Source organism: Coccomyxa subellipsoidea (genome assembly GCF_000258705.1).
Source record: "Coccomyxa subellipsoidea C-169, whole genome shotgun sequence".
Classification (NCBI taxonomy): domain Eukaryota; kingdom Viridiplantae; phylum Chlorophyta; class Trebouxiophyceae; family Coccomyxaceae; genus Coccomyxa; species Coccomyxa subellipsoidea.
Window position 1 is genome coordinate 1,710,818 of NW_005178039.1, and position 13,900 is coordinate 1,724,717.

At 53.3% G+C, this 13,900-nt stretch overlaps 1 protein-coding gene across 1 annotated transcript; it reads right to left on the bottom strand.

Annotated features, from left to right (window-relative positions):
• Nucleotides 1-228: 228 nt before the first annotated feature.
• Nucleotides 229-9,173, bottom strand: COCSUDRAFT_61524 (TBC-domain-containing protein; the record flags this gene model as incomplete). The annotated part of the gene is made up of 21 exons (XM_005649787.1): nucleotides 229-594; nucleotides 702-839; nucleotides 1,015-1,478; nucleotides 1,753-1,990; nucleotides 2,117-2,302; nucleotides 2,440-2,646; nucleotides 2,793-2,972; nucleotides 3,098-3,331; nucleotides 3,454-3,579; nucleotides 3,724-4,188; nucleotides 4,295-4,405; nucleotides 5,737-5,858; nucleotides 5,985-6,060; nucleotides 6,191-6,484; nucleotides 6,607-6,642; nucleotides 6,735-6,953; nucleotides 7,073-7,363; nucleotides 7,472-7,661; nucleotides 7,816-8,353; nucleotides 8,772-8,886; nucleotides 8,967-9,173. 21 exons carry the CDS (start codon nucleotides 9,171-9,173, stop codon nucleotides 229-231), a joined length of 4,803 nt encoding a protein of 1,600 aa, XP_005649844.1.
• Between the last annotated feature and the right edge of the window lie 4,727 nt (nucleotides 9,174-13,900).

Sequence of the window (13,900 nt, forward strand, 5' to 3'; positions counted from 1 at the left end):
CGCATCAAGATGATATCATGAAGATATTAATGTAACCATTACAATTTGTACAGGTGGCAATGGTGCAGGGTTACATGTAGCAGAGGCCATCATCCTCACCACAGCTGACTCAACTTCCGGCGAAGCTGGAACAAATGGTGCTCATCAACTTAGGTGCATTAGACTCAGCAGAGTTCTAGAGTACGCAGATGACGAATGTCACTGGACAGCAGCCACGCAGAGACATCCTCATGCATTCTGCGGGGCCTGCTCCTGATCTGGCGCAGGCCCTGCAGCGCGCCTGAAGCGACCGAACGACTGCCAGAATCTGGGCGCGGCACTGCTTTTGACGCTGGTGCGCTTCCTGAGCGCAGCAATCAGGGTCTCTTTCTCAAAGAGCAGGGACTCCTTCAGGGCCAGGTGGGCCTTGGCGCCTGTCAAGAGGGCATCGGCCGAGGACAGGTTGGCCTCCGCCCCCGCCAGCTCAGCAGCCACTGCATCATAGCGGGTGTTCAGGTCTGCCAGCAGCCCCCGCTTCTCTGCAATCTCTTCATCTGCCGCCGTGAGCTTGCCGCGCAGCTCGTTCTCTGTCACTACCAGGGCATCTGCAGCCACCTGCATGCAGGATGCAACATTTACATCATGCCATTCCCAGCCACAATACCCTCTATCACAAAAGCGCCTGAGTCTAAATTTTTCATGTTAAGAGCTTATTATAGCACTTGGAAGGAGCTGAGGAAGCTGGGGGTGGGGCGTGCCTCGGTATCATAGCGCCGTGCCTCTGCTGCAAAGAGCTCCTCTTCAAGTAAGTCGACCAGGTTCAGCATCTGCTGTGCAGCTGCACTCCGACCAGGTCCTTCCTGTGGGCATCACAGAAACCAATATCAGTCAATACAATGCACTATACAATTGATCATCATGAACAGTGCATTTCTTCATGACATGCTGATGTCCTGCTCCTGGCAATGCTGCACAATGCAACATCTTTCAGAGGGAACGCATGATGACGGAGCTGTAGCAGATGGAAGCTCGCACCGAGCTAGCTTTTGGTTGGTCCTGCACACTTGTGTGACGCGAAGGAAGGCCTTCTCCTGCAGGACTGCTTTCAAGCGAAGGTGCCTCTGCGCTGAAGGACTGATCCTGGTCCTCTGGGTCGGCCCCCTGTTGCTGCTGGTTCCTGGTGGCCCTCAATTTGCCGGTGAGTGCAGAGGTTGAAGCCACTGCGGCACTGCTTGTCTGCTGCTGTCTGCTTTTGCCTGCAGGATCATCTGCCTTGCTGCTGTCTGTGCTGGGCATCCCACCTGCGTCTCTTTCCCCTGCCTCGACAGTGACCGAAGGGGTAGCTGCAATCTCAAATAGAGCTGCCGCTGCTTGGGACTGGCCCTGCTGCTGTGAGGCCTCCGGTCTCTGCATGGCTGCTTTGCTGCAAGCTTGTTCAGGGTGCGCTGGCTGTGGGTCGGACACACTCTGGTGGCCGACGCTGCCAGCAGTCTCCTCCCCTGTGCACAAGTAGTTGGTGTCAAATCACAATTTGGAGGCAAAAAAGGCTTGAAATCTCACGTGAGGCGTAAATTGCCAAGAAATTGTCTGTAAGCAACGATATTCATGCATTGCCAGGTTGGCTGGCTGAGGACAGGACTTCAGAGCGTTCAGCAATACAACGCGTGATAGAGGTGGCAAATAGGCTGTGTGCCAAAAGCGTTCAACCGTTTATGAATTGATCAGGATTTTAGAGCGAGCAGGGAGAGCAAGGGTTGAAACGAGCGTCGGCACCTGTTGGAGGCTGCCGACGGCGGGCGGCTGCCAGGTTGAGGCGCGGCAGGCGGGCGGCCAGGTCGCTGCTCAGGGCGGCCACCTGCTCGTACTCTGCGCCCTGCAGCGGCGCCTCGCACGGCACCGCCGCTACCTCCTGCCGCGCTGCCTCCCCACTAACGTGCCCCCCGGCGAGGCCCGCGCAGGCGTCCTCCGTCAGCAGGGTGTTGGACAGGCGCGACAGGTGGCGCAGTGTGTGCTGCACAACCACACCAGCCCAGATCGCTCAGGCAGCCCTTTCACTTAATGACCAGCACAGCGCCCCACATTAGCAAATCAGTCTGCTGGGCTGAGTTGTGGCAGGGTGGTGACTGAGCAGACAGACCTGCGAGAAGGTGGTGATGTCGTTCCAGGTGGGCGTGGCGTGCCAGGAGGACGTCGAAGCGGCGCTGGTGGGCGATGCAGTCTCAGCGTCAGAGTCACTGCGCGGCGTGCTGCACGGGCTCGGCTCCGGGGACTTGGCCGCCACTTGCTCTGGCGCTGCCTCCTTCACCGGTTCTGGAACCACCTCCTGTTGCGCACAGTCCAGCCCACAGCTTACGGCGGGCTGTTGCATATTCTTAACACCTCCCAGAAGGAAGATGAAGCTGAGAAAAAATTACTCTGGCAGACAGCGCTCGAAGGCATGCATTCAGGGACGCCTTTCACCTCAGCGCACACGAGCTGATCCGAGCTTGGCTCGTCTGCCTCGGGCCGCAGGCTGCCCATGAGCGGGAGGTAGCTCCTCCCCTGCTCACCGCCCTCCTCCACAAGCGGCTGCCCGGCTGGCAGCGTTGCAGGCGCCCAGGTGAAGCTCAGGCCCTCATCCTCGTCTGATTTTGAGCGCATCACCTCTGGAGGCTTTCCAAAGCAATCCTGGACGCCACAAATCACATACAGTCTACAACCGCCAAGGGGTGAAGGTCATTGCCTTTAAATTGCCATCCTGCTCTGGATTATTTCTTGAGATTGCACTGCAAACTTGCTAGCCATCCACAGCCTGGATTGGATTGGTTCCTGACCTGGAACTGCTTCTGAACGGTGGAGAAGAACTTTTCTCGCAACCCTTTGATGCACACCGAGTCGATGTGAGCATACGCGATGCAGGCAACATCGACCAGGCGCGAGCTGTCGTACGACATGGGCGCCATGTTTTGCAACAGCGAGAAGGCGTCAATGCTGTCAACCGTTGCCACGAGCGCCTGCCAGCAGATAAACAACCTCACATCATTTGAAACTTGGTGGCAACTCCATATAATTTGATCCATCTCAAGGACAACATGCATGCAGCACATGCTAAGTAAACGGTGCACATGCGCATCAGTACCTGGGCATAGATGTCCACCAGAGCCATGGCCACTCTGAAGAGGACGGAGGAGCACTGCTCAAAGAAAAAGATGTCCCACACGCGCAGGCAGGTCTCCAGCGGCAGCGAGTTGACGAAGAGGCAGAGGAACCACTGCGTGGAGACGCCGGCCACATGCGCTCCCAGGGAATCCAGGTGCGAGGACAGGCGCGGGAAGCCAGCGTCCACCAGATGCCTGAACACCAGTTGATCCACCTGCCAGGGCCAACCAGCCCAGTGATGCAACTTACTGTGCTAGAAAAAGCATGAAGCTATAGCTGACACTCCTAAAGGGAGTGCTTTCATTGCGAGGTGGCGCTGTCAAGGTAGTGGGCCACCTGTGGCTCCACCATGGCGGTTGAGAAGTAGCCTGGCAGCAGGTCCTCAATGACACACGCCAGCGACCAGAACGCATCCTCCTCATCCATGAATAGCAGCAGGCACCCAGCGACAAAGTTCATGCCCTGCACGAAGACAGCGCACTTTTTCTGACATCCTTCCTTGGCACCCAGGTTCAGAACCACAGTGCATCTGCAGTGACCTTTGTGAACATATGAGGACACCGTCCAGGAGCGGGGCACATGTTAGGGGCAAGAGAAGTTCTGCACCTGGCAGTAGCCGACAGATGGGTTGCGGCGTGCGTACGCGGCCAGCAAGCGTCGCAGCGCATTGCGGCCGCTGCTGTCCATGACAGGGTGGCCTGGGAAGGTCCTGTGCAGATCCTTCTCAATCTGCATGTTACAGTCGGTGTTGTGCCATGATGCCGGCCGCCTCTCTGCCTTGCCAGGCCCTGACGATGGCCCAGCTTGCTGCGCAATTCCTGCCCTGGCTGTAGCTGCAGCCGCGATGCTCCTTTTCTGGGACTCGAGAAGAGCGATCTGTGCAAATTTGGCTATGTCCAAGTTGAAGGGGCTCTCCGATGCTTGCGCTGTTGCATCTGCTGCAGAGTGCGCATCGTTGCTCATGGGTGCTTCAGACTGGAGAGGCGCTGCCGCTTCAGCGTGCTGTGACTCCACACCATCTCCCTCAGGCTGGTGGCTGGTGGTCTGTGCTGTCTCATCTTTGCTTTGTTTCTGCACATGGCAGTCACGTCATTACAAGCTCCCCTTAAATACATGGCGGGGTCCTTTCCAAATCGAGTCGGACATGTGAATACACTCCTGTGAAGCGCGGGTCTACCTTTCCATGGAAGCGCTTCCCAAGTGCCTTGGAGACGAGCTTGTCATAGGCACCGGGAATCCTCTTCTTCCCTATATTCAAGAATCCCTTCCACAGCTGCCCGCGCATGGACTGCAGCATGCACCCCCACAGAACTCAGCCATGACAAGAGGACAGACTTAAGGTCACTTGCTCCTCAAGAATAGCAGAAGACAATTTAGCCCTGCAGCCTCACCATTGGAATGCCTGCCTGCACCAGGGATCGCAGGGGCTGGTACCAAGGTGGTGGGTCAGCTGCATCATGTCCGCATGCAGCGCGCCAATCAAGCAGTGCTGTCACCAGGGCCTCTACACTTGCCTTTTCCTTCTCCTCCCTTCACCAGTTCCATCTCTGTGATGAGAAGTGATCGAGAAATTTGTACTAATGGGGAGACATCTCAGGGGCAAAGGAGAGCTCAAGCAGACCTGATTGGATCCTGCGGTGTGTTTTCTCCAAAGTTCGTTTCTAGCAACACCGACCACCTCTGCGTGCGCTCGGTTTCCTCCTTTTCCCAGAGTGGGGCATATCTTCTGTACAACTCCAAGAATTCCTTCTTGACCTGTGATGACAATCATCTTCGTTAGATGTCAATCAATATACACTGCGAGTAGATGCATCACAGCAATTGTGTCACACGCTCACCTCGAAACCATAGGCATCACGATGACCAGAAGGCATTTCTATTACGATCCGTTTGTTTGAAAGTGTTGAGATGAACGATCAGGCAGTGTCAATGAAGGATTGCTACAATACTTATAGAAGATTTCAACGATCCATATCTAGAAATTCTAGACTAGGAGATGCGAGGATGATCAAGAGCATTGCACGCATGAGTCATCATGCTGCAGCTGCATGCTGGAAGGGGAGAGCGCTTGAATTCACAGACGAAATTCGAATATTCTTCGCACATTCATGTGTTTTTGAAAAATGACGTGCAGATAGTGTGATGCTGCTAATGATCCCATCAAGCATGTAATGTTCGTGGCTTACACTGGCTTTCAGCAACAGTGGACCGCAAGCGTGCCCTACAGCCTATCTGAGATACTGCAGTGACAGTCATACATGCACGGTACCGGTCTGGAAGAGAACCAGGCTTGGTTGTTTTAAACATCCCCTCAGCCAGACAAAGGCAAACAAATCCAAAAACACTATGTGGTCGCATGCCAATTATTTAGCAAGTTCAGTATCTGTTGAGCTCGATAAGGCTGCAGCTACACTCCCTAATTCGCACCACTCGCCCACATTTCAGTCATTATTCAAGACCGCTGTCTGGCAATTTTATCGCTCGTGCATCCCCAAGCGGAGTTATTTGGCAGTTAAACCTCAGTCATAGAGGAGGTCACAGTTCACACAAGCAAAGCAGAGCGCTCAGGAGGGATGCCATTACCTTCGGGAACACTTTGTGAGAGGAGAGTCATGAGACCGACTTGAGGAAGTCATCAATCGCCAGGTTGGCATCTCCATGCGCCACTGCAACAGGAGCAGGCAGGAACAGCCGATTGGCACTATTTTTGCAGTCTAGAACTGCATCTGTAGATTTCCCTCCTGTAAGCACAACACACAAGGCTGTAATTGCCACCGAGGACTTTATGAGGCAAAATGTTCAAAATCAAGCAAGCAGAGCAGAATAAATTCCAATGGAGGGCTTGGATGACAATTGCAGAAGCATACCTGCGGCCAATGTCACCACTGCCCCATGATCTTCGAGCCATTTTATGCACTGCTCTGTGGCAAGCTCAGGATCGTCCTGCCACAGGAGCCAAGCAGACATGTCAGCTGTCTACCTTCACTCTTGTTCTGTGGCAATCCTGCTGAGAATACACCATCATGGGTTGCAGGGCCAGATCAACTTGCAATGGTAGAGTTTGCAGTAGCACCTGTGGTGCGTGCTTGCCAACAAATTCTGGCAGTCTGGATCCAGGCAGGGGTATGCCAGCAGCCACAGCAGATGGCGCTGTCCTCTCGTTGTTGTCTGCTGCCGCCAGAAAGCCCAGGATGCGGGTCAAGAACGGCAGCTGCACGTGCGGCTTGTGCGCCCTCACAACCATGTTCAGCCCAGCATATCTGAACCGTTCAATGAAGATGTCCATCAGCGCCCGGCCCATGCTGGGAGCGGTCCCGTAGAGCCTGAACAGTGCCTTGTAATTGCTGCAAAACACTGCTTCTCGAACCTGCACATGCCACAGCATCATCCCTTAGCACCCTGCACTGCTCAAGGTCCCTCTTCCCAGTAAGAAGGGAACGTCCACAGACATCATAATCAATATGTGAGTAGCAAGGAAAAGCTGCTTACCTCCAAGGCATGCTGCACGGCCGGGTGACTGCCTTCCTGCAGCATTAACTATGAATCAGTGAGCAGCAGCGAAATCATCAAGCACTTGCTTAAGAGAAAGCGAACAGAAGAGCGCGCGGAGGCCGTACTCTGGCCACGGCAGAGCGCAGGGTGTGGAGCAGTGCGCCGCTCTCCCCCTGCTTGGCGTGGGCGGTCTGGTAGAGGATGCGGTAGGCCAGGAACTCTTCGCGGCAGCCAGGAAGGCTGCTGTCCCTGTACAGGAAGTCCAGCTGCGTCTGGCACTGGTTGTATTCTGCATGATCGCCATACTCCAGAGCAGCTCGAGCATGCGCCTCATAGATGAGCACCTGTGCCAAAGCAGCGCACGCAATTGTAATCAGATGACAGCAATTCTCTTGTTGACATTCCCTGGATCATTCAGGCTGATATGCAACCTTTACGGCTGAAAAACAGCAAGCTGCCGCACCGTGAGATCGTTGCGCAGATGCTGCACGGTGCAGTCCTGGCGCATGCCCTTGAACTGGTCCAGAGCATAGAAGTAATTCTCCTTGCCCTGCCTCAGGAGGTGCACCAGGCGGTCGCATGCGCGCCGCAGCACGGCCTCCGGCCGCACAGTGGACGGCGCCGGCGCAGACGTCAGCCGGAAGTAGCTCTTCTCCAGCTCCTCCATTGTACCCTTCACCACAAACTGCTCCCAATCCACCTGCTCCACATCCTCTGCCAGCGCCGCCAGCTTCTCCTTCTGGCTCATTTGATCCTGCAGGAACGCGCAAAGCTTACAGACCCGGCTTTGTGTGTGCACGATGCAATTGGCAATTGCGTTGCTCTGGGATGCATGCAGTGTGAACGCTGAAGGTTGACTCACCCGGGGGTACACTTGCGCGTCTGGTGCTGCACCGGTCCTGAAGCGGTTGGCTCTGCTGGCGCGGCGCGCGCGCTCTCCGTCCCTGGGCAGCCTGTTTCTGTCAGCCTCGTCCTCACTCCCGCTGCTGGACGAAGATGCCGCCCGCCACGAGCGCTTCCGCTTTGAGTATAATGGAGATGGTGGCCTTCGCCTGCACAATCATTCCTCACCTTGCTTAACCTCTGCTGTACAATGCCGCCAAGTATCAGCAAATGGCTAGTGCTCTAACAAATAGAAGCAAGGAAGAAATGCAGCATGCTTCAAACCTCTCTTCCCGTGACCTTGCAAGTGACTCTGAGACTGACTGTCTGCTGAGGGTGCTAGCCCTGGCCGCCTGCAGCCATGAGGCAGGCTCTGGGGCGCTCTCCTGCATGCCAGCGCTGTTGGGTAATGGCATGCTGTCCCAGCTCCTAGTCCACAACTCTCCCTTTGCCTTGGCGTCATTGATGATCTGCTTCAGCTTCTCCTGCAGTTCGGCCCGGTCCCCACCGCGCGTGCCCTGTGCAAATGCCCGCTCTACATATGCTTTGAGTGAAGCAGGCCAGCTGTTCCCGCCGCTCCCTGCTGCAGGTCCGCTTGCCGCCTTGGCATCTGGCGCCTTGTCTGCCACACTCACATATGCCGGTGCAGCAGCGGTGCTAACAGCGACGCTCCTTCCATTCTGCAGCTTTGCCTTGGGCATCTGCGGCCGGATGAAGAACCCCGGGTACTGTCCATTGGGCACCTGAGACTGCCTGCTTTTGGGGGTGCCAACAGTGGCTGTGGTTGCTGCCTGAGAAGTGCTGGGCCTTTGTGAGACGGACCAGGGGGGAGGGCTCGCTGCTGCAGGAGCAACGCTCGCACCTGCAAACCCAAGAGAGTATTGAGCTCGTGTCAATTCAGCAGCATGCGCATTCAGGCAGGCGCGATGTGCATGCACACCTGTGGGAGTTCCTGGAGGCTGGAGAGTTACAGGCGCTGCCAGTGGCGTCGCTGATGCGGAATGGGCAAGAGCTTGTCCGTTCGGCACGTAACTGCAGGCCAAACTTGCACAGATCATTCCCAAGAAGTTTTGTGTGACAGGCACCATAAGTTCGCGTAAGGAGAATTGAGCAGCAAGGACTCTGTACCTTTGACCAGATGGGTACTGATATTGAGGTTGCGGTTGACCGGCATAGCCAGGCCACTGCTGATTCCATTGCCCTGCAGCTGTGCACTCAGCTCTCAACTTAAATAGATGGAAACAGCAAGAAACAACAATCAAAGCTTGACGGTTTCGTACCTTGCTGATAATACTGCTGCTGCTGGTAGTATGCAGCCCACGCGGCGTTTGGGTCTGCTCCATACTGGTAGCTGTTTTGTGCCGGGTAAGGGGCATAGGCTGGCGCTGGGGTCACCTGCACAATCAAGTTTCTCATATGTTGCATGTATCAGAGGAGCTACTTTGGTGAGTTGCAGTGCTTTTCTTTCGACATACCACGTTTGTGCTTGTGCTGGCAGGGACAGCCGGATGAGCGGATTGCGAAACGCCTTCTCCTGGAGGAGGCGGCTCGGATGGAAGCGGGGGAGGAGGCACTTGTCCATCGGGGGCTGGAGGAGCTGGGACCTCCTGCTGAGGATTGCCATAGTATTGTTGTGGATACTCATAGGCCTGAGGGTACGAGTGGTCTGAATTGTATGCCATTATATTTATAGGACCTACACATCGACTTCTGCAGAACAACCTCGATGCACACAGGTGTTCATGGTACACTGGTGGTTACATGTAAGGGAGATCTCAACATGAGAGCAGAATGCCGTGATCAAAAGGCGTCGAGAGATAATCTGCCTCATGCGTTTTGCGGTCAAACAGATGCATGAAATTGTTTGTGACAATTACACTAATTACTTGCCTTGGAATGCAAGAAATTTCCGCTTAGTCGATAGGAACGCCCTCGAGCGCAGGCAACAAAATTTGCATGCCGTACCGTTGGCATGGAGTCAGACTGAGTATTTTCTGCACATCAATCCTCAATCGAAGATGCTTTCATTTATCTTGCGATGATTACTTAGGACTGTGCTGATGCTTGTTGGTGTGACAATTGACACAAGACAAGTTGCTTTTATTCGCGTCGGGTTGTGTTCGGGCTCCCATTCTGTCTTCGATCATATTGAAATGACCATCATATCGCAATCAATATGACGGCCAGCTTGTACTAAACGAACAGAAATATTTCTCAGCTCGACGATCTCGCTCAACAAGATGAGGTTTGCAAGTGAAACCTCGTTCGCAGAGCTGTGCAGACAGGCAACTAACAAATCACTGCCGGGGCCGGATCCAACCTTGAATGGGATGGTAGGACGACTTGTTATGCTTCTTTGTGCAGACAATTCTGCTTTTGTCAACTAATCCGACACGAACGAAAGGGCAACCCACGATGACATCTCTTTGTGGGCACAGATAATATCACGGATAAAGAGTGGAAAGGTGCATAGCCAGGTGAGAGGTCGATGCAACATCATATCTCTGCATATTATTAGTTTCCTCCCAGCAGCTAAGAGCCGTTTTAGCAATTGCTCCCATCGTGTGAATGTCATGGAGCACAGGTGCAAGAATTTACTATGCACAGCATAAAAAAGCCATTGGTACGATTGCAGGAGGTGGTGAATGTTCTGATATCCCGGTTACAGCAGAAACGTCCGCACAAGGTTGGTATCACTGCTTGTTCATGCACCTATCGACTCTCTCCTTGCTTGAGGACCTGCTGCTGTTCTGGGGATTGCTCTGCACACCTGAACAGCCTCTCATGATTGACTGCAAGGTGCACCTGGCCCTTAACATCGTTCAGCTGGTAAGTTTCCACGTCTGACTCTGTTATCTCACATAGTGGTGCGGCTCCGGTTTCTGAGACAAAGCATTAGTCTGACAGTGCAATCAAATGCCCTCAGGTCTTCTGCGAATGCCCCAACATCTTCGAACGGCAGCAGCAGGTTTTCCTCCTCTTCAAAGCGATTCTTAGGCTGCTACACGTTACATTTTCTGGTGACTGTGAGTCCATGCTTGATATGGTGGCCAACAATGGCATGCAGGGGCAACTCTTGGGGGAGGTTTCCAGGTTCGCCCAGAGTCCCATGGATCGTTTCTCGAAGGATTTGAGGAGCGGTCAGCAGGCAAAAGTGTTGGCCTTTGAGATCCTGGGAAACATGCAAGGCGCAGCTCAGTCTCCCCGCCCGAGGTTTGGCCCCATGCCATTCGAGGAGAGATGCAAATCACTAGTCGCCAACAGGCTGCCCTTCCCATCTGCTGACCTTCTATGTCATGCCTTTCAGAGGTGCTGAGACTGGCGCTGCAGACACAGCGCATAATGAGCAGCCAGTGGAGGTGACAGAGAGCAGTGTTCGCGCTCTTATAGCAAGAGCTGAATCGCAGATCGAGCTAGTCCAGGCGGGTCACAAGTATCTGTTCCCTTTGCGGAGAGTTTCTGGTTCAAGTCACTGCCATTTGTTAAATGTTTTTGTGTTGTTCTTGTCAATATCTCTTTTTAGACGGCACACTGCTGAGTTGGCCTTAATACCTCCAGTGGTGCAGGAAGCTGTGTTGCCCCTCTGTGGAAGCGACGCCAGCACTGTCAGCGATGGTGACGCCAAGTTCCTGGATGCATCAGTTGCAGCGCTGCGAGCCTATCAGAATGATCTGGAAGGGGCCGTGAATGTGCTTGCCAGCCACAGCTCAGAGGCAACTTCAAGACTGATGTCTGAGTGCCTGAAATCAGTGGACGCTCTGCACACTACCATGGCACTTCACGATGAGGTGATGGTGCATTTCAACAAGTTGCTGCCCCCATTTGCCAAGGAACCTTAGTTGACAGCGCTCTGCATCTTTTTGGCCTTGCTGAGTAGCTTCATGTTGTGCCTTGATACTGCATGCATGCCAGCGCCAGACATGCAGAGTGCACACCGCTGCAGGTGATGCAAGCCAGGCAAATCCCACCTACAGAGACCCCACCCATGCATACCTCACCCACCCCTACCCAGCCCACAGTGCCGCCGCAGCAACAACCAGAGTCTCAAACCCTGTTGCCAGGCTTTGACTCTCACGAGTCTGGCCCATCTGCTCGGTGAGTAGACACCACTCAGATCTTGAGCACAGGTGTTGTGCAACATGGCCTCTTGCATCGCAGACGTTAATAGCTGGTCTTATTCAGCAAGATTCGTCTCGTTTATGTGGGGAAATGCACCAGCAGGGCGGAGGCAGGACAGGGGCTTCAAGCTCCAGCAACAACAACTACAGATCAGAGCGTCCTCAAGCAGATGGGCTGGCTTTGATGGAAGTGGTTGTGCCTGGCCCGTTGATGTAATGTCACAGGAACATTGAAGATCCATCAGTACAGAGTCTAATGATATCGACGTTCTGGCTTGGTCCCAATGTATTGTCGCAGAATGTTCTGGCAGGGATATTGAGGTTGTGTGAGAGCATGCCTGCACAGCATCAATTGTCGCTATCTGAAGCCCAGACATGCAAAGCATGAATGCCATCCAATGCAAGATGCCTGCAGTATCGGGATAATGAATCCCTGGGACTCCTGAGAATTCGAAGGCTAGATGGTCTCTTGGGTGAGGTCAATGTCTGAACACATCACTGATGGCATAATCATAACAACCCGTACAATCAGCCTCTGGGTTTCTGATTGCAGTGTGTGAGCTTAATTATTTCATGTAACACTGCCAGAGGCTACCATAGTCTGTATATATGATACTGTCACAATTGCAAGCTTGCAAGATACTTGCAAGGGACTCTGCATGACGCACCGCTGCGATATTGATGGTGACACATGACTGTATGTGACAATTCAGGCTCTCAAACACACGTGCTCAGCAGCTTATGCACTGCATCATGTTCCGCAATCATAGCTACTACGAATGCCATCAGGTCAAGAAGGCCATTCGCTCCACAGGGGTGTGATTGGCATATGTTGGTGCCTGACTCCAATTTCTAAGACTACAGTAGTCACATCCAGCATACCCCAAAACTGTAATGTAGATGGTGCTAAAGGAGATGGCTCACTGAACATGCTCGAATTATCTGGACCTCCTGCAACTGGGTCACTTTGCACAGCCACTCGCAGCCTGATACCGGCAGTGCACGCTTGGCGCCAGCACCACTCATTGCACTGCTTTGGTTGGAAGTGCTACGCATAGAGCACTCTTCCTCTGGGTTGGACTGTCACCTAATGCTTGCTTGTTCTTCTCAGTACAAGCGAACCTTGAAGACCAGGGCTGACACGATGTTGCCGATGATGATTGTTGCGGCAATGATGCTCACAAAGTCAGATATCTGCACAGCACCACACGACCAAGTTTCTTTGGAGATTCCCGACCCAGGGAATTTAAAGGCTTTGGATATAGCATGAATACAGATTGTGAGGGTCAGAAAACAAGGAAGGTGAGGATGATGTCAGCTCTTTAATTAGTACCTTTGCTTGGTTGTTGACCTTGGAGCGATACAGGCTGAATATACCGTACAGCAGAGGCGGAGCTGAAAGAAGTATTAACTCTGCTGGATTTAGCCCAAACCCTTGTGAAGTGCTTGCTGCGACGTCTGCAAAATCCTCAGCCGAAGCACTGTTACCCATCAAGAGGGCTGATAGTGGGAGCTGCAAAGCATTTTGCGAAGATTAGCAGCAGGTAATGGGTAGATCTGCATGAAACAACAGGCAATTTACAAATGAAGCTGATTGAATCCAAAAGCATGAGCTGTACTGCTTTTACCGTGCATGGAAGGATTGCTCTTGATGTTGAAGTCTGTGCTGGCGTCTGGACTTCCCGATGCAAAGCAGCAACCTGCAGACATTTTTCTTCATTTCAAAAATTTGTACAGAACTGAGCTTTGAGGGTATCACTGCTGGCCAGCAATAAAGTGATCAACCTTCTGTGGAAGATGACGTCTGGATGATCTGGGTTTTCGCGATCCAAATCCTGGAGGCGCAAGTCCCACAAGAGTCCCGGAAACACCTTTAAGCGCCATTTTTTTCAGAAGTCTTTCCTTAGAAATTCGATATTTTAATCAAGGTCCTTGCATAAAGGAAATCAATCTAGCTGACGGTGTGCTGAATCGTATCTGGATGAGGCCTGTTTTGGCCGACCTGTCATTGCCAGCATGCCAGGAAGGGACAGGTGTTCCTAGCTCGGGATCTTTTCATGCAAGGTGCAAAGAATGTGCAAACTCTTACGCCAAGTGACATCACGATCCAATGAAGCCAACCATATTCATAGGTTGCATCTTTAAAGATTTGTGCAGCCGGCTTGCTGCCGCCACGGCGCCGCGCCGGCGGCCGGGCCGGGCCGGCCATGCCAAGTGGTGACCAAGCTCGTGGCATGCCTTCCATTCATTTTCTCAATCAGCCAACTAACCATGCTTCTTGTGGCTGAATA